The sequence below is a fragment of the Coregonus lavaretus genome, assembly GCF_964263955.1.
Source record: "Coregonus lavaretus genome assembly, chromosome: 33".
NCBI classification, from domain to species: domain Eukaryota; kingdom Metazoa; phylum Chordata; class Actinopteri; order Salmoniformes; family Salmonidae; genus Coregonus; species Coregonus lavaretus.
In genome coordinates, this window is record NC_140020.1 from 7301742 (window position 1) to 7327042 (window position 25301).

The following is a 25301-nucleotide window of genomic DNA, read 5'->3' on the forward strand; positions in this document are numbered from 1 at the left end:
TGTAATGGGTAGTATGACTCAAACAATGTTCTCTTTTTCTTTTCAGGAAACCGACTTTGTTTGTTTCGACACCGGACACGATAAGTTTGACAGTTATGACATTGAGTCACTGTTAGTCTCCTCCTTATTGTTAACGGACCAGGAAGAATCTGTGCAAGGAACCACAGAGACTTTAGACCTAAACAAAAGTGCAGAGAGCACCACAGTGGAAGTGGATGAGCCTCCACCTGAAGTGACTCTGTTAGAAAACGATGAGATTGATAGTGGTGTTCCTGAGGACATTGATAAGGTTGTAGAGGAGGTTCCAGATGAGCTTTTAGAGGAGGTTCCAGATGAGGTTGTAGAGGAGGTTGTAGAGGAGATTCCAGGTGAGCTTTTAGAGGAGGTTCCAAATGAGGTTGTAGAGGAGGTTCCAGATGAGGTTGTAGAGGAGGTTCCAGATGAGGTTGTAGAGGAGGTTCCAGATGAGCTTTTAGAGGAGGTTCCAGATAAAGATCCAAGCCATTTTGAGCCTTTAGAGTCCTCTATACCTCAGCCTAAAACCGCGACCGAAACTCTTGACACAAAGGGAGTTGAATCTAACACAGTAGTTGAGCCCACAGCTGAGAAAATCAAAGATGACCTTCAGAAATATCAGCTGAGGACCGAGGACTCCGTGCCGGACAGTGTTGTTGAACCAGAGCGAGGTGAGACCAAAGAAAGCCTTTCAGAACCTCTATCCAAAGATGATCCTGAGTTGGAGAATGCGCCTGATGTTTTTTCAGAAGGCAGACCTGTCCCTGAGTTGAAAACTACACTTGGAACAACTTTTGATGCTGTCACCTCCGATGACGAGGACACTTGGAAGGTGACTCCATATGACGAGGAAGACGAGGAAAGTGAAGAGTTTGAATATCAGCAGGATGAGGAAAGTGATTATCGTCTTAGGGAAACTCCATTGCTGGCTTTTTCTGCAGAACATTCTAATTTAGAACACAAGGACATTCCGGAATCTGATCAGACAGATGAGGAAGAGAGTCCATCAGAGACAGCTGAAAAACAGGACTCCAAGGACAAGAACCTGTGGTCTTCATTTGGTGATACAGTTTTTAACATTGTCAGTGGTGGGGAAAGAACAGCTCATGTCACCGGTTCAGAGGAAGATGACGAGGATGATGATGAAGGTGAGATTGCGCCAGAGGAGCCTCCCAAAATTGAAGAACCCAAGGAGAATATACAGCTGCTAGCCAATGACCCAATGCAGGAGCCAGAGGTAACAGAACAGCCACATGAGTTAATCTTTGAGGAACCTATAGACTCTAATTTCAGTGAGGAGGCTGTCAAAATTCCTGATGTGGATTCCCAGACGTTGCAGTTTGAGGATGATCCTGAAGACGGTGATATTGAACCTTCAATACCACCTGCTGATGAGGTGATTCCCTTTGAACATACCGAGCAGGCTTTAGCAAAGAATCTTACAGTAAATGACAGTCCAGTCCCTAAACACGTCTTACAGACAGAAATGCTCTCAGACTTTGATAGTACTACTATCGAATCAGAACAGAAACAAGATGTTGAAGAACTCCCCATACAAAAAGAACCCAAGGAGAATATACAGCTGCTAGCCAACGACCCAAAGCAGGAGCCAGAGGTAACAGAACAGCCACATGAGTTAATCTTTGAGGAACCTGTAGAATCTAATTTCCTTGAGGAGGCTGTCAAAATACCTGATGAGGATTCCCAGACGTTGCAGTTTGAGGATGAACCTGAAGAAGGTGACATTGAACCTTCAACACCACCTGCTGATGAGGTGGTTCCCTTGGAACATACAGAGAAGGCGTTAGCAGAGAATCTTACAGTAAATGACAGCCCAGTCCCTAAACAAGTCTCACAGACAGAATTTGATAGTAAAACTAACGTATCAGAGCAGAAACAAACTGTTGAAGAACTCCCCATTCAAAAAGAGTCGAGAGATTTCTCACAAGTAGAGAATAAGTTGAAACAGGGTGGCACAGAGCTTTTCAGACGCTTCAGAGGACGTAAGGTCCCAGATCCAACTAAAAACACAATGGTTAAAGAGAGCCATCAAGAACTCTCCATAGATAAGGAGGATTTGATAGACCCAGAGGACTTGGAGATTGAGGAAGAGTTGCTAGAGGATGAAAATGCAGCATTGTCTTCTTCATCCAAAACCGAGCACACTGATGATAAGGACAAAGAAAGTCCATCTGAATTTGGGTCAGAGCTATCCAATAATGCTACAGAAACAGAGGTTGTATCGAGTGATGAGTTGGATGTGGTCCAAAATGAGGAGGCTATTGACATAGAACCTGAGGAGCATGACATAGGAAAATATTCAGAAAGCGCAGGCTTGGATCAAACCCGTACACCCTCACTTGAAGACAAAGCTCCAGATCCCCTTTCAGGCCAAGAGACAGAATACAGTGATGATGTGTTGAGGCTGACAGTACTGCGCTACCACTTCAAGGAAGAGGATATGGAGCGCTTCCAGAAGATTCTGGGTCTTCATAACCTCTTCAGAGTGGAGTTCTTGTTCTCTGACCTGGAGAAGGAGCTGAAGGCTGCCCGGATGTCCCAGACAAACACCAGTGAGGACATTGAAAAGGTGCTGGAGGCCATTTTGGAGGCCTCTGAGACCCCAATCCTGGATGAGATTGAGAGGATGCTGGATTCCCGGGAGAATGCTGACGTGCAGCAGGAGGCTGGTGAGTTTGATGAGGAAGCCACCATCTTGGACGACTTTCAAGAGTTGGCGTTCACCCTGCATCAGAAGTACTCAACGGCCAGCGACAGTGCTCCCTTGGCAGCGGGCAGTCAACTACACCCTGACACAGGTAAGATTGCTTATTTTCTTCAGTTTGTTAATGTCAGAGTATTAAAACCTTTGTTAAATTAATATATTTGGAAAATGTCATACGTTGCAAATGACATGATGATAATGTCTGGTGATTGGGTTTGCATGATAAGCTGGAATCCTTAATGGTGAAAAGGCCTTGTCCATTTGCGATATTACAACAACAAAGTTACTGCAAACAACAAACACTGTTTATTTTCCCCTCTGACATCATTGTACGCGCCATAGAAGAGCACAATATGTACTGAAATGGATTTAGACCATGCTGCACTATAGTCCTCAGCCGGCGGTAGTGGGGTGGCCAGTGGCGCAGTTTCCCCCTACTGCAGATTCCATCTTTAACAAAGGCCTATGAAGTACAACAAAGTAAATCGTAGTCTGTTGACATAGTACAAAACCACACCCTGACAATGCCAGTTAGATTGCAAAGCATGAAAATGTACTTACTGTTTGAACCGCTATAAATGTTTGAAAAGATGGGGACGTGTCTGATGATGCAGAGGAAGAAAAGACGTTCCCGCACTCTGTGGGGGACACAGACGAGGACAACCTCACTGTGACGGGTGAAGAGACTAAGGCACCTGAGGAGAAGCCTAACCATGATGAAGGCCACAACAGACCAGATATGGGTCTTGAGGAGGATGTTGGGCATTTTAACAGAAACCAAGACAATCAGCCAGAAGAAATCCAGAGGGGCCCTCAAGCTATTTTGGAAAATACCTTGGACATGGGACTTGTTGACATGGAGCACCCTTCCTCAGGTATGTGCTCTTTAAACATCTTCTACTTTTGAGATTATTGTGAGGGATAAACTGTGCGGACATGAACCTAATTTGCTTGTCCTTTATTGCCAGACTCTCTGGAGTCGCCCCCTGTTTCTGATTTCCAGGAAGAGGAGCAGAGTGGTTCATCATTCGTATCGGTGTTAATTTTCTCTGGTAGTCTAGTCACCCTGGTTTATGAGTACCTTGGAATATATGCTGTTATGGTAAGTTACTTAATGTACTTCTGTCTATGAATGAGGTTGCCTTCCTATTAATTGACTACCTTTTCAGACTGTCAGAAATTAGTGCTTAGGACTCAAGTGTGGTATGCATCAGGGTTTCCATTAGGAAAATGTGGCGCTGGACATTTGACCGGCAACATTTTAATTTACCGGACATTTAAGAAATCTGGGACCCATATGCATTGGTTGCGTAACCTGATTAGGGTGGGTGCTCAGAATGACAGAAATTACATTTGGATTATGGTAATTAATATTAACAGAACATGCAAGTCGAGGATTTAACAATGTGTGGTTCTTCTTACCGAATTCTGACATGCCTCATATGTATTAAAATGTTCAGGTTTCAAACAATTTAAGTATATGTTTTCAAAATGCATAGTCTACTGCCTCCTGCTCATTGCAAAGTGGTGTGATGCACTGATGAAGCCTGCCTTCCGTTGCTGTTTGAGATGCTGCTGCTCTCTGGCTGTCTGACAGATGTTCCTCTCAAGGGCTCTGTATCTGTATGCTATATGTGTGTGATAAATAAGATGCATAATGAATATACTGTAGCCTACACACACGCCAATTTAATTCCACTAAATTATGCAAATTAACCTATAGACCGATAAGCATGACCAGTCAAATGTATTTCCATCAATTAATAGGCTAAAAATGTATTTTCTTCTTCTCCCTGACAATTGGCCAGGCGCCAATTTTACTTCTCAATTTTATTTATTGGGATAATGCATGGTTTTCACATTTTTTGTCTTTTACTTTTTGTTGAGCAATTTATTTATTTTTTTACAACATTGCTTTTGTACAGAGCAATATTTTTGCCACTTGAATGTTTGTCATGCTCGATGTCACTAAGTTAAAGTTTCTGCAGGGCCACGTTCAGTTGCAAAACGTTCGCGAACGTTGAAGATGGAAATAATAATAATAATAATAATAATAATAATAATAATATGCCATTTAGCAGACGCTTTTATCCAAAGCGACTTACAGTCATGCGTGCATACATTTTTGTGTATGGGTGGTCCCGGGGATCGAACCCACTACCTTGGCGTTACAAGCGCCGTGCTCTACCAGCTGAGCTACAGAAATCCGTAAACCGAGCAGATGTGATTCCTTATTCAACATGTCGGAGGCATGTTTGTTCTACATAGAACTATGCTATCTGAACGTTCGAAAAACGTTGGATCCTGTTGAACGCGCCCCAGGGGTGTAATCATTAGTTCAAACAGTTTTCCAACTAAAACGAGAGTTTCTATTGGACAAATTCAGCTAGTTTTCGTTTAAGAAACGTTTTGCCAAAGCCAGTACAGCAGGTTTAGAAACTTTGGTTTTGCAACAGAATGTGCCGAATGAATACACCCCAGGTTAATTGATCCTTCCCCTTTTTTTGTTGACGTGTCCTAGGAAAGTGTAGGCTGAAGTTCAGTGACCACCACAGCCGGTTTGTTGCATATTGATTAGGACAAACATTACACCGCCGCTCGTAGTACAAGCCTTCTTTCTACTTGTGCATTTGTCGTGGAAAGTAATCACGTTCAATTCTCTAAAAGGAGGCTAAATGCATAGCTAGCTACCTACGCTAGTAGACCGGTTGCTGGCGAAGCAGTCAGCAAGCTAACGTTAGCTAGTAAGCGTATTAGTTTACCTAGCTAGATGGGTACAGCTTGGCCTCTTCTGTGTGGTCAAAGACAACCACGATGAAGGAGCCTCAAGTATTCTACGTTGATAGGTTTGTGAAACGAGGATTTTCGGATTTCCGCAAACCAGTTGTATAGCACATTAGCCTAGCTAGGTAACTCAGCTGTCAACTAAAAGTAACAATGGATTCGGAAGACACAACCCCTTTGCCTATGATGACAGAATCTGATCGACTGTCTGTCTTCTACGCCTTATTTCTAACGGAACTTCAATATGTAAGTAGTTTGCTAATGTTAGTGTTGACACTGCGCATTTATGGAGGCTAACTTGTTGGGGTCTTTGTAATAGCTATTGTAGCTAGCTGGCTAGCCAAGTCTTAGTCTACCAAATGGATGGCTTGCTATATCTAAATTGTAACTCAATCTTGTTGGCAGCTTCAAAGTCTTGTGGAATGGTTTAGTTGTCCTCCAATACCTAATACATTTCTCCAATAGTTTCAGCCTAGAATAGATCACCTGATTGCACTTTTGTTTCAATGTTATCAAAGTGAAAGTCGACTGTCCTCTAACTCATAAAAAAAATTGCACACTTACCAGCAGTAACCGTTCTTCCTGTACCTGTAGGACTCAGATCGAGAGGTTTCTTTGAGCTGTTGAATTTAGCTTTGTTGTTTTGACCGCTTTCCTTGTATAATTAAGCAATAAGGGCCAAGGGGGTGTGGTATATGGCCAATTTACCATAGCTAAGGGCTGTTCTTAAGCGTGATGCAACGTGGAGTGCCTGGATACGGCCCTTAGCCGTGGTATATTGGCAGTATACCACAAACCCCCGAGGTGCTTTATTGCTATTATAAACTGGTTACCAACGTAATTAGAGCAGTAAAAATAAATGTTTTGTCATACCCATGGTATACGGTCTGATATACCAAGGCTTTCAGCATTCAGGGTTCGAACCACCCAGTTTAAAATTAATTATATGCTAGGCCCTATGTTAAGTAGTCATTTGTTTGTTTATTGCCCACCTTTTTATAGGGTGAAAGGGAACATGATGCACTCTAAATCCACATAGGCCTTAGTTTGTTAGATCCACTCCAACAATGTGGTGTTTAATTTAGCTTGTTTGATCTAATCCCAGATTTTCACTGAGCGACTGAGGTGTATGGTCTGTGTTGTCCCTGTATGCCACGTCCATAGTGCAAAGGTTTCTATGGTTGGACAGTGGCAGGGCCCCAAGCCAATCCCCATTGATTAGATAAGGTTAAGGCAGATTTACCCTCTTTATTGATTTTGATCAACAACTGGGTTATAGGTCTATTTCTGAACCCACCTTGATTTGATCTGAAGAAGTGTCTGTTTGCATTGACTGAGAGGGTGCTCAGTTTGAACAACGCTGTAATGCCTGATGGTTTAGTAAAATGATTTTCCTGTCTTTCATCTCAGCCCAACTATTGCCCAACTTATTTGCTAGACCAGAAATATGAGCTGTAGGAAGGAACACTGTGATTGGGCCTGTGTGTCTCCTCAGATGGTCACCTGCCTGCCAGAGGAATGGAAGCCAGGTCCAGACTTCTACGGCGTGTCCTGGGAACCCGTGCTGGTCACTGCAGGCGCGGGGGTCATCGGCTTCCTCTTCCTCTTTTGGAGGAGCGTTCTATCTGTAAGTCATTGTTGTATAGTCACTGCTTTCATCATTTCATAGGGTGTCCAAGACAAATATGATTCTTCATGTTCTGAATCATTCAGTGGGGTCTTTCTCTAACATATCATTAACATTATATTCCAAAAGTCGGATTTGTGAACTAATACATCCGATTTTAAGCACCGAGCTCTGTTGACAGAGCAGTGCCGCCTCTCCCAGCGACTTTTGAGGATTTTACATATTCTGCAACGTTGTTTCCTCCGGTCACAAAATTAACTTGACACGAGCTGAATTATTTGAAAATAAAAAGCTTGGGGTATTCTCAGGGCTCCGTTGACATTTCAGAGATACACTTGTTTTTCTGAGAAATCTTTGAAAAATAATAGGAATTCCCATTAATATGAAAAGTGTATACTAAAATATGAAAATACGACATGTCATGTCCCAACATCGATATCTATCTTACCTCTATATTGTTTCATGTCCTCCGGATTCAAGAAGAAAGCTGAGTTCCACAGTGAGCCTAAAGTTAGCCAAGTTTTCTGATTTCTGACAACATTTTTTTCTCTGGCTTCCATTGATTTAGTCACCCTAATCTTGACCATCCTACAAGGGTAAAAACGCCAATAACTTTTTAATGGATTATGATAGAGGTTTGGACCATTGGTTTTCTTAGAGGAGTATCTACACAATTAACATCATTTTACCCATTGGTCAAAATATGAATTTTTTATTAGACACCCTACATTTCATCATTTGTATTGCTTTATGTTATTCTATTATGTATTGCATGCTGCTGTTGAAGAGACTTTGCCTCAATTCACATGCCCCTTTTTCCTTTTCTGTGTCTTTCTCACAGGTCAAAAGGAAGTCCTATCTAAGTAAGTTCATCTACTTATTTTAGGCAATTTATGGTGCATTCATATTGCCTACTGGCTTGTGTCGTTGTCACGTGTAAGCCATGTCTGATTTCGTACTCTTAACATATATTTTTGATTAGCTACTGAGAAAGAGATGGCGGACAGGATGAAGACGCTTGAACAAGAGAAGGAGGAGGTACTCCTAAAGGTTGCTGAACTGCAACAACAGGTAAGAATGCTGAGACTTTTCACTGACCAAGATCCAGACTTTGGGTTCAATGTGAATTAAGAGGCGTAACCATGTTTTGATCATCTATTTCTACTGGGTTCCCCTCAGGGCGAAGAACTCAAAGAAAAGCAAAAGCTGTCAGAGAAATCTTCCACCTCATCTCTGGAGAAGATCCAGGAACTAAAAGTGAGCCTCTGGGAAATATTCTCATGATCACATGTCATTGTCAGGCTGACTATTGTTTACTTGTTTGATTTTGTTTTCCATCGTTTAAAAAAAATGGACTTATCCTTTTCTTTTTCAATATCTATCCAGAATCTTGTGCAAGAGATGGAGAGACAAAATGAGTGCCTGGACGAGGAAAAGAACTTGCTCACCAGATCCTTTGACGAAGAGCGGACAAAGATGGCGAAACATGAAGATATGGTGAGTCGTGCTGAGCGATAAGCTGAAATGTCGGGGGGTTTTCCTTTGTTGTTTTTTTAACAACCAATTGATCGACGTCTGTTCAATTATTTGAATTCCATTAAGTTCGTTTTTTTTCCTGGGAGCTCAACGCACCGTTTCTCTAGAGCGGAATCAAATCAAGCACAAACTTTGGAACATTGTAGGAAGCAAATATTCAAAATGTGGTTATTAACTGCAGTGACCACAATCCATTGCACCTAGACTTGCCCTGGCAGACACATAGAGGAAGGGACAGAACACAAAAGAAAGGGATAGCTGCCCTAGAGAGCAGTTCCTTCCTGTCTGGAAAGACATCTAATTGATTGATTAGGTGGTATTCAACAGTCTTAAAAGTATGCCTTATCTAGTTTGAAGAACTACTAAAATTGTGTCGTCAGACCGCATAGGCAGCTACTATTAGCCAGCTAATAGCCTAAATAGGATGACTTGTCGGGCAGCACAGAGAAGAATGGTTGTCATTATGTTCATCTTTATCTATACCTATAGATATCAGAAATGGACAAAACCATTGAGAAGTTGAAGCGTAGCAGAAAGAAGACTCAGGACGCTCTCTCAAAGGTACGTATCGTAGATGTGAACGTGTCCAATGTAAACATATCAAAGATGTAAACATCAACATTGCAACATGTAAATGTGGCCATTTCTTATATGTAGCACAGTATAGAGCACAAATATTTGATTATCCTTATTTTTCATTCTGTAAGCAAACCATTCTGATGGAAGAAGCCAAGCTCCGCGAAGATGCACGGAACGTCCAGCACCAGGTTCTGGAGAAGGATATCGGCGCCCTGAGACAGGAGAACGTCTCGGTGAGTACCAACACGGAACAACCATTCACACTTTAAGCCACATAACATATGGTGCAGAAGTCTTTGGCCATGCAGGGCCTGCATCGCACCGTCCTTATGACCTAATATCCTCCTTCCAGCTGCACCATGCTGCCAAGTCGTGGGAGGAGAAGCACAGGGAGATGAGCGAGAAGATCAAAGTCTACCAGAAGTCCCAGAAAGAGCTGGAGGACTCCCTCGCTCAGAAGGACCATAACGTTGAGGTGAGTTGTGTGAATGTTTATTTTTTCAATTCCTGTTCACACTTTCTCAAATGCACCCTAATGATGAATGAAACATGGCACGTGTATTTGTTCCAAAATTCAAAAGGCACTCAAACATCTGAGCTATCTTTTTTGCAGGTGCATGGTAACAGTAGAATAAGATGAGAAAAAAAGAAACCTGCACACTGCTCTTTATAGTATCACTGCTCTTTATAGTATCACTGCTCTTTATAGTATCACTGCTCTTTATAGTATCACTGCTCTTTATACTATCACTGCTCTTTATACTATCACTGCTCTTTATACTATCACTGCTCTTTATACTATCACTGCTCTTTATACTATCACTGCTCTTTATACTATCACTGCTCTTTATACTATCACTGCTCTTTATACTATCACTGCTCTTTATACTATCACTGCTCTTTATACTATCACTGCTCTTGATAGTAGCACTGCTCTTTAATAAGCTTTATGTATTTGTTCAAAAATGATAGTCTGGAAGTCCTTCTTGTTGACTGATCCCAGGGGAGAAGTGTAGTGTATAATTGGTGGTTCTCTCCCTCTGGCAGGTTTTGTCTGACCTCCTGGGAGACCTGGAGACCTGCGACGACTTGAAAGGAGGCGTCATGGCCAACGGGGAAGCCTCTAACGGTAATTCACCTGACACCTTGTCATAAATAACTTGATAACTTGCTAATTAACATGTCGAATATGTAAGTGTTGTCCAACTAAGGCTGCGTTTAGACAGGTAGCCCAATTCTTTCCCCCCCACTTATTGGTCTTTTGACCAATCAGATCAGCTCTGAAAAAGAGCTGATGTGAAAAGATCTGATGTGATTGGTCAAAAGCCAGTTAGTGGAAATAAGATCAGAATTGGTCTGCCTGACGCAGTTAAGACTGATGATCGCATCATTAGGCCGATATGGATAGCCCCAGTTTGTATCTGAGTAACCTAATGTGTTTAGAATCATGTTGGATCTGTTTCAGACAAACAGACCGTCATCCGAAACCGCATTAAGCAAATGATGGATGTCTCTCGGGTAAGACGGAGTCCATTCTTGAACAAACCCACATTTCTGTGTACCTGAAAGCCAAAATACTGATACTCAGAACCAAGAAGTGAGTCAACTCTTACTAACTCTTGGCACAACTTACCACAGGTGCAGACCACTCTGTCTGTCGTGGAGGAAGAGCGCGATCGCTTCATGACCAAGCTGCTGAACGAAGAGAAAGCCAGGAAAGAGCTGGAAGGTATGTCAAGCACTATATCCCAGCAGCTAGAGTTTGATATGCATCACTCCCTTTTCTCTCTCTCTCAACACAATCAACTTGTTATCGCCACAGAACAATACCAGAAGCTGGAGCACGACATCTTGTTGGTGAAAAGTGATAAGAACCACCTGGAGAACCAGTACAAGACACTGCAGCAGAAGAACGAGATCATCACAGAGATGTACCAGCAGAAGGAGAACGCCTTGCAGCAGTAAGTAGAGCTAGATGCTTTTCAGTTCAGTTCACCATTGTAGGTTTTGTTCTCAGTGGCACCACGGCATGTAAAAATAACAATGACTTTTTCCTCAATGTGTCGTCTTCAAAACGTCTCTTTTATTTTTTTGCTGTGAAGTATATTGAGATTATTGAATGCACTTTAAATAAAGCTTGATTTGATTTGTGTGTGTGTCACCTCACAGGAAGCTGACCAAGGAGGAGTTTGAGCGTCGCAACAAGGAGGACAGGCTGACTGAGGTGGACGGCATGGCCCTGGAGGCCGAGGAGGAGGTCAAGGTATGCAGGCAGCGTATCAAGGAGATCCAGGACGAGCTGAAACAGACCGAGAAGTCCTACAAAGCCCAGATCATTGAGCAAGAGCAGAAATCCCACGAGAACTGGGTATGTACAATGCAGTACAACTTATTTGTTACAGCAACAACGTTAGTGTGTCTGCTGCTCGTTTCTCAACCCCCCACTGATGGCACACATGTAGAACGACAAGGACATAAAAAAACAAACATGTCTACTGTTTGACCAATCATTCGTAAGGTAAATGTAAAGTCCCAAACATTCCTTCTCTCTAGGTGATGGCACGCGCCGCAGAGCGAGCTCTGTTGGACGAGAAAAAGGAATCAACTAACCTCCGTAACAAGTGAGTGCAACAACACTACTACAACAAACTCAATTGGGCTATACCAATGGGGTTAGCTATACAAGGCTAGATTTGCCTGTTCTCTTTTTCACCCTAGACTGACAGAGATGTCCAGCAAGCTGAATGAGCTCCGTAGGCCTCTGTTCAAACCCACCCCTGGGATGGCTCCCATGTCTCTCCGACGAGGTAAGAACCAATCCCCACAGAGTTCCCAATGTTACTAGGCGCTGGCGACTGGCACATCTGGGGTGCATTCAGTAAGGCAAAATGTTGAGAACGTACAGAGAGCTCCAAAAGTGTTGGGACACTGACAATTGTGTTGTTGTTTTGGCTCTGTACTCCAGCTATTTGGATTTTAAATGATACAATGACTATTAGGGTAAGTGCAGACTGTCAGCTTTCATTTGAGGGTACAGGCGACGCGCTAGTACAATCAACTGAAAGGATACCGTTTACAGTATACTAAAATGAACTAATAGTATGTAGTATATACTCATTAAGTATGTACTATACAGTATGTTATTATGGGTATAGGAACACAGCTATTGTATCATTTTAAATCCAATGTTCTGGAGTACAGAGCCAAAACAACCAAAAATGTGTCAATGTCCCAATACTTTTAGAGCTCACTGTATTTTGCAGATAGACATGGAATGAATAGAGCTGAAATGACTCCCTATTCTGGAGGACAGAGATGGATACACCATATGTTTATATCTGAACATTCTGCAATGTTGCACCCTCCTGAACAGACCCTTGTGTTCTTTGAGAGTCCCAGTTGGTTTGGCTCTATTCTATTGTCAGTTGGATAATAGCTGTGATTGCGTTTCAGATGATTTCTTGGACTTTTCTTTTTGACTGTTGGATAGCCCATCTGCTGTTGGAGCTCTACCATTGGAAATATGTGGAGTTGTGTTGTTGTTTGATGCCTATTCCTTGAAGCTGGACCAATGTGGAGAGACTGACCACAGTATTTGGCTGTGTGGTGTTGGTTGGGTGTTCATCGTTTAAATGATGTTAAATGGTTTGGTTTAAACAGGTGATTCGTACGGGCCCTCGCCCGTGAGCGGAGGTGCCCCGTCTCCCCCTCTCATGATGGAGGGTCCCGGGCGACCTCCCTCTGCCCCTGTGGGGCGAAGGAACGAGCCCTACGGTGAGTCTCCAGAAACCCCCGCCCCAGACAGCCTCGGCCCTGCTGATTGGCCAAGCAGTACCGTCCCTCAGCCAATCAAACCCCTCCTATCTTTTTCACCTTTCCTTTTTTCCTTCCTTTATATCCTGTTTCAATCATGTCCCCTTTTCTTCCTACTGCTCTCATCCTGTTCCTAGTTGGTTCCTACCTCTGACCACTTTCTCCTCTTATCTTAGTCTTCTGATTACTTCCTGTTTACATTTTGATTTTCTTCCTTTCACTGCCATCTTTTCTCCTCATACCTACCGCTGTACCCATCTTTCTCAACCGGGTTTGCGTGTACAGGCGGTCCAGAATGTCCCCTTGCCTCCGCTTTCTTTCACCATCCCCCTCGTGCGTTCCTCCTGCTCTTTCAGTACTATGTTGTTGTCTTGGTTGTGTTCAGCTGTTGTGAGGTCATATGTGAGGGGCATGTCCTTGAGATAGTCAGGTTACAAAAGCCTTAGCCGTTGTGTTCCCTTGTTGTTCTTTAGCCATGTGGTATTAATATTGATTCACAAGTGTTCTAGTTGTGGAATAATAATATCCTACCAGGATATGGCCAAACATTTTCCTGAGACTGCAAATAGACCAGACACTGCTATAAATAGATGGTAGCATGAACGAGTAATGTGAAGACTCAGGTGCCTAATGACAACCAGGAGAGCCAAGAAGAGGTTAGAGAATATGGCAGTGTTCACATTAGCCTTGGAAGTAGGCTGATGAATGACCGTGTATTTTGTGTTCAACAGGACCACGACCTCCATCTGACCCTCACGGCCGTTACCCCCCTGACCACAAACACCCAGTGGCTGCTAGACCTGGTAGGGGTGATTTTTATTTGTCAGTGAAGGTTGATTCAGTATTATTCCCTATGATCCAATATCTGTATTATCCAAGCTGTATTTCCTCTAATCATTCTGTTCTTTACTCCGCCGTTAGACACCATTGCACCACGGACATCCTCTCCAAGCAGTCTGGAAAGCTCGGTAAGTTTGTCAATTTGTGACAATGTCCACAACTTATTTAGTTCCTTATTACGTTACGACGTCAGGAGGGGAACTAGCCAAGGAAAGTTTCAATGAGACACCTTGAGTCCTTAGTCTTATGTGCATCTCTCCCCCCTGTTCCTCCATCCATCATGTGGGTGTGTTTGCTCTAAAGCAGACCACTCCACTAGAGGCAGAGTCACAGGCTGAGGCCCAGGCCTCCACAGAGAACCCAGAGGCAGTGAGTATTATGTAGGAGGCTGAGGCACGGTGGCAGGGATGTGGATATGTGTGTGAGCATGCTTACCCCAGTCATGGATCAATGGCAGGCAGTGGGCTAGTGGCTTCACAGGGTTGTCAGACTTAACAGTAACTGTCCAGTGAAAACAGAATGATTTTCAGAATGATTAACTCGTGTTTGTGGCCAAAGTGTAAATTGAAGAGGAAAAAAACAACCTCAAGTTTGTATCGCAAACTGACCATTTCAAAAATGTGTGCTAGTTCCTCATAGTATACCGGTATACGAGGATGATGTCATCCTCCTGAGGACGATGAGCTGGCCAATCAGCGGTCTACTCGCATGAATATTTTTTATGACCGGTATACGCCCACACCATTCTGTTGTTGGGGTACGCCCACACGATTCCAACACAGAAAAGCTTATTTTTAACATGCTTAATGACCATTTTTTGGAAGGAAAACTATTTCACTCATATTGTAATTAGGTATAGGTCATATTTCATTGAAATCTGGGAACACTGAACAGTTACTTGAACATTGCTGGCTGGATTTTCACATGCGTGGGTACTTGTCTTACCAGTTCCCTACATTACAACACCACCCCCACTGAATGAAATGTGGTGACACTGTTCTAGAAAGCCATAACTTCAGCACAACTGCATGATGTGAATTTTGTTATCATTAAAAGCTGTGTGTGTTTTGAGGTTAATGCTTTGTGGAAACGGTCCTGATTCCGAAATCACAGTGGGTGGAACTTAAATGTGTGATCATTTGTTCTTTTTTTTTGTGAGACTGCGTAACTTCACTTACTATTGTGGGATATTGAAGTTCTTTCTCACCAGTGCATGATTGTGTTTTGTTCTAACGAAACTGTTTTGAATCAAACGAAAGGGGCTCTCACTGGTGGTGCCAGCAACAGGGCTACAGACAGCTACATCTACTCTTTAAGACTTCTGTGTTTTAATGGTGTTTATTGGTGGTTCCTCCAGAACTCTGGACCTCAGGGCCCTGGCTCCCTCCTGGTCTCTCCCATCAGCTCCCCCCCTGACTCAGGCCCCGGCCCCCTCAGACCAGTCATCAGCCATCCCTCCGGACTCTGCTACCGTCCCCCTCCTGGCCCTGGGCCCCACAACATCCATCCTCCCTCACCCTTCATGCCTCCCATGTACCGACCAGCCAACGGACCTAACGGACACCCAGGCATGATGCCTCCCGGACCCCCACCACCTAATGGACAGCTGCCTGGTCCCATGATGCCACCCGGACAGCGGCCTCCACCTCCTGGTGCCTACGGCCCCCCACACCCACACCACCGGGGCCCTCCTCCACCTCACTATGGGCCGGTGCCTCCCCCATTCGGTAGGTGTTGAATTCAGCCCCCCATCTTTTACCTCAAGTTGACTCTTTGTTATTGTTATTTCGGTTGTGGTTAGTAACTTAGTAGTGATATTGTTATTTTTGTACTATGGTATTATATTCATGTTGTTTTTCACATTCTCATGTTTCTTCTCCCCAGGTGTTCGCGGCGGCCCCCCTATGGCCCGACCCATGGGACCCCCACGTACCTACGTGCAATACGGGCCACGTGATCACTCCATCCCACCCCAGCACCTGCCCCCAGGAGCGGCCCCATACCCTCCTCACGGCGGCCCCAGAGACTTCCCTGGGCAGCCCCCCATGCAGCAGCAGCAAGCCCCCCATGGGCATGACTCTTCTGTGGGCCCCCAGGGGCAAGACTACAGCTCCCAGCAGGCAGCAGCTGCCCCCCAGCCCCAGGACTCAGTCAGCTCCACCATGGCAGAGCCTTAGACACCCACCAACGATGTCAGAGGACTTGGATACCACCCGCTACCATTACCGACTCCGGCTATGTTTAATCAACCACGATTTCTCTCTTTATTTTTCCCTTTAGAATTAAATTGGCTGAATTTTTTTTTATTGTTTACTACATTACCAAAAGTATGTGGACACCTGCTCGTCGAACATCTCATTTCAAAATCATGGGCATTAATATGAACATTGCTGCGGGGAATTGTTCCATTCAGCCACAAGAGCATTAGTGAGTTCGGCACTGATGTTGGGTGATTAGGCCTGGCTCGCAGCAGGCATTCCAATTCATCCCAAAGGTGTTCGACGGGGCTGAGGTCAGGGCTCTGTGCAGGCCAGTCAAGTTCTTCCACACCGATCTCGACAAACCATGTCTGTATGGACCTTGCTTTGTGCACGGGGGCAATGTCATGCTGAAACAGGAAAGGGCCTTCCCTAAACTGTTGCCACAAGGTTGGAAGCACAGAATCGTCTAGAATGTAATTGTATGCTGTAGCGTTAAGGGGCCTAGCCCCAACCATTATTCCTCCTCCACCAAACTTTACAGTTGACACTATGCATTCGGGCAGGTAGCGTTCTCCTGGCGTCCGCCAAACTCAGATTTGTCCGTCAGACTGCCAGATGGTGAAACGTGAGTCCCATGTAGCTCAGTTGGTAGAGCATGGCGCTTGCAACGCCAGGGTTGTGGCTTCGATTCCCACGGGGGGCCAGTATGAAAAATGTATGCACTCACTAACTGTAAGTCGCTCTAGATAAGAGCGTCTGCTAAATGACAAAAAAAATATTTTAAAAAATATGTGATTCATCACTCCAGAGAACGCGTTTCCACTGCTCCAGAGTCCAATGGCGGCAAGCTTTACACCACTCCAGCCGACGCTTGGCATTGCGCATGGTGATCTTAGGCTTGTGTGCGGCTGCTCGGCAATGGAAACACATTTTAATATATCTCCCGACGAACAGTTATTGTGCTGACGTTGCTTCCGGAGGCAGTTTGGAACTCTGTAGTGAGTGTTGCAACCGAGGACAGATTATTTTTTACATGCTTCAGCACTCGGCGGTACCGTTCTGTGAGCTTGTGTGGCCTACCACTTCGCGGCTGAGCCGTAGCTTCTCCTAGACGTTTCCACTTCACAATAACAGCACTTCTAGTTGACCGGGGCAGCTCTGGCTTGTTGGAAAGGTGGCATCCTATAACGGTGCTACGTTGAAAGTCACTGAGCTCTTCAGTAAGGCCATTCTACTGCCAATGTTTGTCTACGGAGATTGCGTGGCTGTGTGCTCAATTTTATACACCGGTCAGCAACGGATGTGACGGAAATAGCCGAATCCACTAATTTGAAGGGGTGTCCACATACTTTTGTGTATATATAATGTATATATTTGCAAACAGAAGCATCTAAAAAGCTAGTTTTTCTATGAAAGCATCAGAAAATCAATGTCTTATGTTCCGTGTCTGAAATGTAACTGGCTTGAGGAGTAATGACAGGCTGCCACCATGCAAGAAGGCTTATTGTGCAATAACATTTCTATTGTATGCCGGACAATTCCGTTTTTATTTTGTAAGGTTAAAAAAAAAAAAAAAAAGCTTAAAGGATATTACATTGATTTTGTATTAATTTCACAATGTTATGGTTTCCTGTGGAAATGATTTAAAATAAAGGGGCGGGCGGGCGGGCTTAACAAGTCTTTAGGTTGCTTGGTCGATCATTTCAGAAGTAATGTATTATCTTACCACTCTCCCTAAAGCTGTCGCTTAAGAATGAACTGTAATGGAAAGCTGTTTAAATTGACCCTTCGCTAAGTCCCGCTCCATCATTTTGGGCAACCAATTGCAGCGCTGCAATGGCTAGCAACTGTCGTCGAATCTGACACCTCGGACAAGCTCACGTTTAAATCGCATGAAAGCCAGTGAGGGCTATAGCAAAAACTGAGTTTTCTTTTAAAAAATGCATGTTTAAATGGCTAAATATTTGCACAGTGCACCAGGAGTACTTGCTACTGTTATCTGAAATTATACATTTGTACATTGTTTGCTAGCTCTGTCTCATCGACTACCAATTATTAGGGTTTTAAATCAGATTTTAAGTTATATTTTCTCAATGCATGTTGGAATTGAGCTTCCCTGGAAAATGTCTGAGGTTGCAACTGTAACCAGGGGGGGGGGGGCTTAGTGAAGGGTCAATTGAAGGTCCGATGTATAACTTATTTTACTATGTTCTTAGGATATTTTATGAATAAAGCTTGTCAAATCGACTGCAGTTATGTAATCCATTTGTTTATATGAAACATGAGAAGACTCTTGAAACCCATTTGAGTTTGAAGGGAAATGTTTGACAGTGCTCAATGTAATTGTTCTGTATGGGTAGCTATATTACGTGTAAAGCCATGTAGATCTAACACCTTTCATATTACCTTCACACTTTGTAATGTTTTGTTATATTACATTTCAGGGATACTTTCCATTTTTTTCCATTTCTTTTAAATAAATAAAAAACCTGCTATTTTTTTTGTACGTGATTTGCATTACATGAATATCATGGCGCTCAGTGTATGCTGTGGTGAGATGTTTTACTGTGTAGGTTATAGAGCATTGCTCTTCGTACCCACAGCCATGATTTACTGCGATCAAAACACTTGACTGATTGTTGATTAATTGCATATGTAGAATGTTATGCGGTATGTTATCAAGTCTGTCAAATCTACATATAGTATGATGCTGTTCTTCCTGTATACACTGACAGTTGTTCTGAGTGATGACACGGGGGAAAAGTACGAGCATAGGACAGTTTGAGTCTATGCTCTAATCCAGTGGTTCACAAACTGTGGGGTGCAAAAAAATATATTTATTTTTGAAATTACTCTTGAAAGTTGTAATCGTAGAATGCACAAGGTGCAATTTCGAAATTGGGTAGGGCATCATCAGTTTCTCTTGTCATTTCATTCATTGGATACCTTGAGAGCTATTTATAACTTGTCAGAAATGTCCAGATCAGCTACTCCATGTCAACTAATGTATTTTAGTTAGGTTTTTTTGCCCATAGATTTGCAAGAAAATGTGCTTAAACTACAATATTGTCTCTGCACCCCATGACAAAATGTGTAGAATTGCAGGAAATAAGCTTTAAACCTGCAATATTCTCTCCGCCAACAATGTCTTGTGCCCATAGAAATAGACATGGTGCGAGGGATGTTCCTCAATGCTGGAAGGGGGGGCCTGAGTGAAAACCTTTGGGAACCCCTACTCCCGTCTACAGTTACAGCCAATGTTTTAATAGCACTTATCCATTGTGGCCTTGATGGGAACAGCATTAAAAACAAAGTTAGAAATCAACTTCAGTTACATGCGGTGTCTCTTTTCAAAGCCCTTTACAACAGGGTGACATCATAATTTGCATTTCAGAATCCTTTTTGAATGACCATTGTTCTGGCAGATAGCCTAGCGGTTAGAGCGTTGGGCCAGTAAGCAAAAGGTCGCTAGTTCAGATCCAGTTGCCCTTGAGCAAGGCACTTAACCCTAATTGCGCCAGGGTCACCGTTGATAATGGCAGACCCTGGCCATGACCCCACTCTCCGATGGTGTTTCAGGGAGAGTGGGATATTTTAAAAAACATATTTCCAATTCACATATGCATTTTAATACACACTTGTACATGTGTGAAATAGGACAAATATAAGCACCCACCAAATTATTACTCCACCTCTTTGGTCCCCAAAGGGAAAGGCAGACGAAGACTAAAGACGAGCATGGTTGTAGTTTTTCTGCTTGTTGACTGACATAACCAATTGCTAACTCGCCACTCTTTTTTTCCATTGAACGTCAAGGAGAAAGGAAGCGTTGGGGGTCTTACAGGGCGTTGTATAGTTAATGTATCATCCAAAGAAGACCATCCTGTCACAGAGTTAAGGGCGTGGCCTTGGGCCTGCTGGGTTTAGTATTGCTGATGTGAGTGGAGGCAGATAGGCTGTAGGTACACCAAACTGCTGGATGTCTGATGACTGCACTGCAGTGGAATTCAGCGTAGAAATTGGTGCGTCTACTTCTTGATGTGCCCCATCCAGTGTTCTCGATTATTAGTCTTTATGCAGCGTCTGGTGGAGGTGGAGATAAAGCTTCTTCCTCTTGAAGTCAGCAGGCTTCTTGTATCTGACATCCAAGAGCATAAATAGATGAATATTTCAAACGGAATATTCATAGGACAGACGGACCCCAAAAAAAGATTTTCACATCTTATTGGCAAACACTAGACAATTACTAATATTCCTAAAGAAATCGATATCAAATTGAATTTATTTTAAACTAAAAAGAAAATGTAGAGAGTGCATTTGAAGAGGTTACTGAACAATATAATGTGTCACTCACAGCTCGATCACAATGGGACCAGGTTTGATCTCATCCATTTCCATGAAGGCAAAACATGTTGTGCTGGTAAACCTCTTCTTGGGTTTATAGTGCTTGAACTCAAAGAAAATCGCTTCCCCTTGAACATGAACGAAATGTAGTATTAACAATTGTCCGCCCAATCACTGTGCAAGGATTTGAACATTAACTGACACTGTAGTAGATTAATATTACATGATACTATGCATTAGCCCCACTACTAATTCAGTAGAAATAGAACGTTTGACTACATTTTTAGTCTCTCGATATGTCTCTGGATCTTGATATCTGCACTGAAGTGAATGTAGGTGTCTTCCTTTCGGGTCGCCACAGGAGTGTCCTGCACTGGGTTCAAATCAATGCCACTCAAATCTGTTGGGAAACAAAACCTTAAGATTCTCTTGGGCTGTTGTGCAGGGGGGGGAAATAGATTTAATTTAATTTCAAGTGTCACCTCAACAGAGATCATTCTGTTAACATTTTTCTAGATTATCACTGTTTCAGACCATACCAGTAATTTCAGATGTGAACATACAGTATTGTAAGCATTTGATCTTTGCAATGTTAACAATGTATCCTACCTTTCACACTAACGGTTATATAGGGATCAATGCATTGCCCTGCATCTATCAGCCCAATCATGTCAATCTTTATCATGAGCAGCGACATTCCTGGTTGAGAGTGTAGCCGTGGCAACAATGTACCTGTTGGTGACACAAACTGTAATTATCTAAATATTCACTGATTACTGAAAACATTCCCACTTTCCCAGAGCTACTGCAGATGAAATCAAATAATGGTTGCATCCCAAATGGCACCCTACTCCCTATGTTCTACTTTTGAGAAGGGCCCATAGAGGCCATAGTGTCGCCAGTATTTACAGTGGCAGATCCATTTTCAAGACATTACTGTCACCATTATTTTACCTATGCAATAGTAGGTAGCAGAAAAAGCAGCTGTAGACTGACTGACAGATAAGGCTGAGATGAAATACCTGTGGTGTCAACGCTTGTAAATAAGTAGATTCAACAACTAGGCCTATCTAGTAGTAGTACAGGGTTGTTGATCATAAAAAGCTGCTCATTAGTAGGCAATCATTTTCATGCTATGGCAAAACAGACCCTTATTGCAAACCATACCTTGCAAAGCTGTGAATGGCGCGATGAAGCCATGCACAGCATGGACAGAGTAGGGCGACAGAGGAGACTGCAATCACAAAGGCCCTCAAAACAGGGCCACAAAGCTAGAAGAAAACAACCATGGCAAAATGACAGTCAACAGATCCACCATACAACATACTGTGGCCAAAGGTTATTAATGCTCCATATATCTTAGATAGTGAATACAACACAGTATTTGGAGAGTACTTTGCAAGTACTTAGTGAGTACTTACCTGGCACTCTGTTGGGAAAGGACTGGGTAGCCTGTTCCTGTAGCAGCATCCTCTCCTCCTCCACCTCCAGGTTCTCCTCCTCCCCTGGAGCAAGGATTCTCCTGAATTTAAGATTTCATTAGTTAGATTACTTTATTGTCCATAACTTGTTTTGAATGTTTACAGGCTCAGCATGTTGTTAGGAGATAGTAACAAAACACATAACATTAGATTAGAGCATTCAGCTGGGGCAGCCATTGTTCTACTGCATAATTTGCTCTGAATTGTTCTGATTATTGTGCACTCAAACCAAAAACGGGTTTTGTGTGCGTCTCTACATTGGGTACATCAGTAAGTAGCCTGCATTGGGATGGTTCACAGATCAGAATTTACCTCAAGGGCACTGGCTGCACATCAAAAGGAAAATCATTGTTATATGTCAAAATATTCTTGATAACTGTTGGGAGAAAAGCACAAAGAACACAGTTCATTGCCAAAACACCCAAGTAATGACAAGTAAAGCATTTAGGTGATTATGACACCACATTCCTCCTGGTATACTTACTGGGTTTCAGTTTCTTCCTGGGACTGTGTGTACTAGAGGAGCAAAAGAAGATGGAAAATACTGAAATATTCAACATCTTTAGAGAGAATTTGCAGCAGACATGACAAAATCTGCCTGTGATTCACTCACAAGGTTGCGTTACAGAGTTAAATGAGTATCATAGCTGGTTTAGAAATCATCAGAAAAAAAAACAAGAGAATGAGTGTGTCATCATGTAATCATATGTTAGTCATAACGCAGACACTGGATTTTCATCAATATTATAATTGTCTGGAGCTGTGTTTATTTTGCTCTATTCCGGGACAATGTGGACTGTCCGGACTTTCAATGTAGCAACTATTTGCTTGCAGAGGACTACAGAGGCGAAGTAGCTACTCTTAGCAAACAAGTAGAACATTTACACAAGCTACTGGGGAATCCACGTCCGCCTACTTTCATTTCACTGGAGTAGCTGGATGCCGCTCTGACCTGATGGGAGTGTCGCCACCTTGTCGTCTCTCCATAACCGACTAGCCGGTGCTCTGCAGGTATCCCTCCTCGAAGGGGTCTCCCCCTTCCCTGGAAAATTGAGTTAGTAGGATGCTTCTGGATGACTTAGTGGATGTTCCTATTATTGACCCTGCCAACCAGCCATGGAGGCACGTCACTCGCCTTTGGCAATTGGGGCCTCCTTGGAGGTGGGAAGTCCAGAACGGATACAGACATCAAACAGCTTTGCCGCCCTGGATCCAAAGGTTCTGGCGCCTTCATCCCTGAAGGCTTCTGCTTCACGATCAGATCCAGAGGTACCTGCACCTTCGTCCCCTGTCCTGACTCACTCTCCAGTGGCTTCTACGGTGAATGAGGCTTTGTTGGTTATGGGAGGCTCGAACCGGGTGCAAAGAGTTGCAGGCGTGCGAGATTCCGCCTCTCGCAAGTCCTCGACGGGTCTTCCGAATCATGCGAGGCGTCGGAATGGGCGGATTTCCTCTTCTACCTCGCCGGCTGTTGTCTTTGGCAGCTCTATGGTAAGAAACGTCTTGGTTTCTGGAACAAAAACCCTGTGCTACCCCGGGGCCCGAGTACAGGATATTACTAGGCTGCTTCCCACCGCTCTACGTCAGCACACAGATTGATGCTGTTGTACTTCATGTGGGATTTAATGACATTAGGAATGGTAGCTCGGAACGTCTGAAACAGGATTTTAAAGATTTGATTGGGTCTCAAAAAACGTCCCATCATTTCTGGCCCTGTGCCCTCGTTGGGTCGAGGTAGTGAACGTTTTAGCAGGCTACTAGCACTTCACAACTGGCTACGTGAGTACTGCAGTTCCTTGGGTGTAACTTTTGTAGACAACTTTGACACCTTTTGAAAGCAGAGGATGGGATCCATCCTAATCATTTGGGTTCCTGGATCCTGTCCAAACACTATAAGGCAGCGCTGAGGCAATGACTGATCAAATCAAGCTCCTCAAAGGTATTGACTCCCATTAAATCGCAGCGATATCATTCCGCCACAGCTTCCCATGTTGATAGGGGTATTGTACATAGTAATTCTGTGCCTGTTAATTTAATTTCCATTGATAGCTCTGTTAGCTCCCATAAGGAACCCATTGTTGTTAGCTCTATCTATGCTATTAATAGTTTCATATCAAGCTGTTGTTTTGGTACATGTGCTCATAAGCATAGGGGTGTTTGTAGTGGAAATTCTAATCAATAATGAGGAGAGACAGGGTCAATCACCAATCAGGATATTACTTTATTCAAAACTTTTCAATAAGGTAATAAGAGAGGCTGGTTGGCCCAACAGTCTTGACTATTGGGCTGAGAGCCCCGACACAAAGAATACAAATATATTTTATAGCAAAGATACACCCTCTTAGTCTACATGACACATAACAGATGTATGGAATGGGTCATAAGGTGAGACTTGATATATGAGAAAGGAGTATCCCCCAGCCAGATAGCATTTGCTATGAAGACTGTTCTTATTGTCCAGAAACCAGAGTTTGGCCCTTAAGAGAAGCTTCCACTCATCATTATACATACCCGAGCCATCTCTCCCTGGTACCTCATTATACACAAACACCAATTAATTCTATGGAATGCATGCTGTAGGTTTTATCACCAAAGGCATCGTAAATCTACTGCCAGTGTTAACACAGACGAGTTCTAAGAACCCTATTCTATTGCAGAAAACAACCAATTGATGCAAGAACAGTATTATAACATAATCTTGTAATTTTGCTCTCACATTCCCCCATTTTGAGAATTCTCTCAACTTAAAAGAAACTTAGCACTGTCTCCCATTTCAACCTCCAACACATATTCTAAGCATTCTACCAATTTGTCATGATATACAATCACCTGCACAAAACCATGAAGAAAAACAAACGATGCATACAATTTATATGATTCAAGGCTATATCTTCATAGACAGTGAAAAGCAAATATGTAATGCATAATGCAGTGCATGCAACAATGGAATTTAATAAAATAAGCTTTTCAGGAGGTCAGTGTGATGCAGTAGGACAAAGTCAGGCGCAGGTAACGTAAATAACATAACCTCCACGCAGGGAGGAACAAACCCGCTCACCAGACAACAACCAAACACGCACAAAACACAGTGGGAGCCAGAGGGTTAAATAGGGAAGAAATCAATACATAATGGGAACCAGGTGTGAACAATAAAGACAAAACAAGTAGAACACAGAAACATAGATCGGTAGCAGCTAGTACTCCGGCGATGACGAACGCCGAAGCCTGCCCGAGCAAGGAGGAGGAGCAGCCTCGGCTGAATCCGTGACAAAGCTTTAGTTATCTAGCACACACCAATGGATCAGCATGGAGGAAATAACCATTTCCATCCCCATAACACCATCTGTAGAAACTAA

General features: G+C 43.2%; 3 protein-coding genes across 3 annotated transcripts in view; 1 reads left to right on the forward strand and 2 right to left on the reverse strand.

Annotated features, from left to right (window-relative positions):
• LOC311108552 (TATA box-binding protein-associated factor RNA polymerase I subunit A-like) overlaps window positions 1-6769 on the reverse strand; it is a 20612-nt gene extending 13843 nt beyond the window's left edge. Inside the window, exon 1 of the mRNA XM_084151205.1 lies at window positions 6089-6769. The gene's annotated coding sequence lies outside the window, so the exon portion shown is untranslated. The remainder of the gene's footprint in view (window positions 1-6088) is intronic.
• LOC311108546 (transport and Golgi organization protein 1 homolog) overlaps window positions 1-18367 on the forward strand; it is a 20172-nt gene extending 1805 nt beyond the window's left edge. Inside the window, exons 4-26 of the mRNA XM_084151192.1 lie at window positions 47-2834; window positions 3331-3615; window positions 3709-3842; window positions 7020-7151; window positions 7993-8014; window positions 8134-8222; window positions 8331-8408; window positions 8538-8648; window positions 9177-9248; window positions 9395-9499; window positions 9619-9741; window positions 10314-10395; window positions 10732-10784; window positions 10905-10995; window positions 11089-11227; window positions 11436-11634; window positions 11820-11887; window positions 11985-12073; window positions 12927-13040; window positions 13811-13882; window positions 14001-14047; window positions 15277-15646; window positions 15804-18367. Coding sequence (XP_084007318.1) covers window positions 47-2834; window positions 3331-3615; window positions 3709-3842; window positions 7020-7151; window positions 7993-8014; window positions 8134-8222; window positions 8331-8408; window positions 8538-8648; window positions 9177-9248; window positions 9395-9499; window positions 9619-9741; window positions 10314-10395; window positions 10732-10784; window positions 10905-10995; window positions 11089-11227; window positions 11436-11634; window positions 11820-11887; window positions 11985-12073; window positions 12927-13040; window positions 13811-13882; window positions 14001-14047; window positions 15277-15646; window positions 15804-16096 — 5556 coding nt within the window. The 3' untranslated portion in view covers window positions 16097-18367. The remainder of the gene's footprint in view (window positions 1-46; window positions 2835-3330; window positions 3616-3708; window positions 3843-7019; window positions 7152-7992; window positions 8015-8133; window positions 8223-8330; window positions 8409-8537; window positions 8649-9176; window positions 9249-9394; window positions 9500-9618; window positions 9742-10313; window positions 10396-10731; window positions 10785-10904; window positions 10996-11088; window positions 11228-11435; window positions 11635-11819; window positions 11888-11984; window positions 12074-12926; window positions 13041-13810; window positions 13883-14000; window positions 14048-15276; window positions 15647-15803) is intronic.
• A 342-nt stretch (window positions 18368-18709) lies between these two features.
• On the reverse strand, window positions 18710-22932 carry LOC311108105 (axin interactor, dorsalization-associated protein-like; the record flags this gene model as incomplete). The annotated part of the gene is made up of 8 exons (XM_084150743.1): window positions 18710-20258; window positions 20475-20594; window positions 20744-20864; window positions 21074-21196; window positions 21886-21986; window positions 22258-22321; window positions 22430-22461; window positions 22898-22932. 8 exons carry the CDS (start codon window positions 22930-22932, stop codon window positions 20186-20188), a joined length of 669 nt encoding a protein of 222 aa, XP_084006869.1. The 3' UTR covers window positions 18710-20185.
• Between the last annotated feature and the right edge of the window lie 2369 nt (window positions 22933-25301).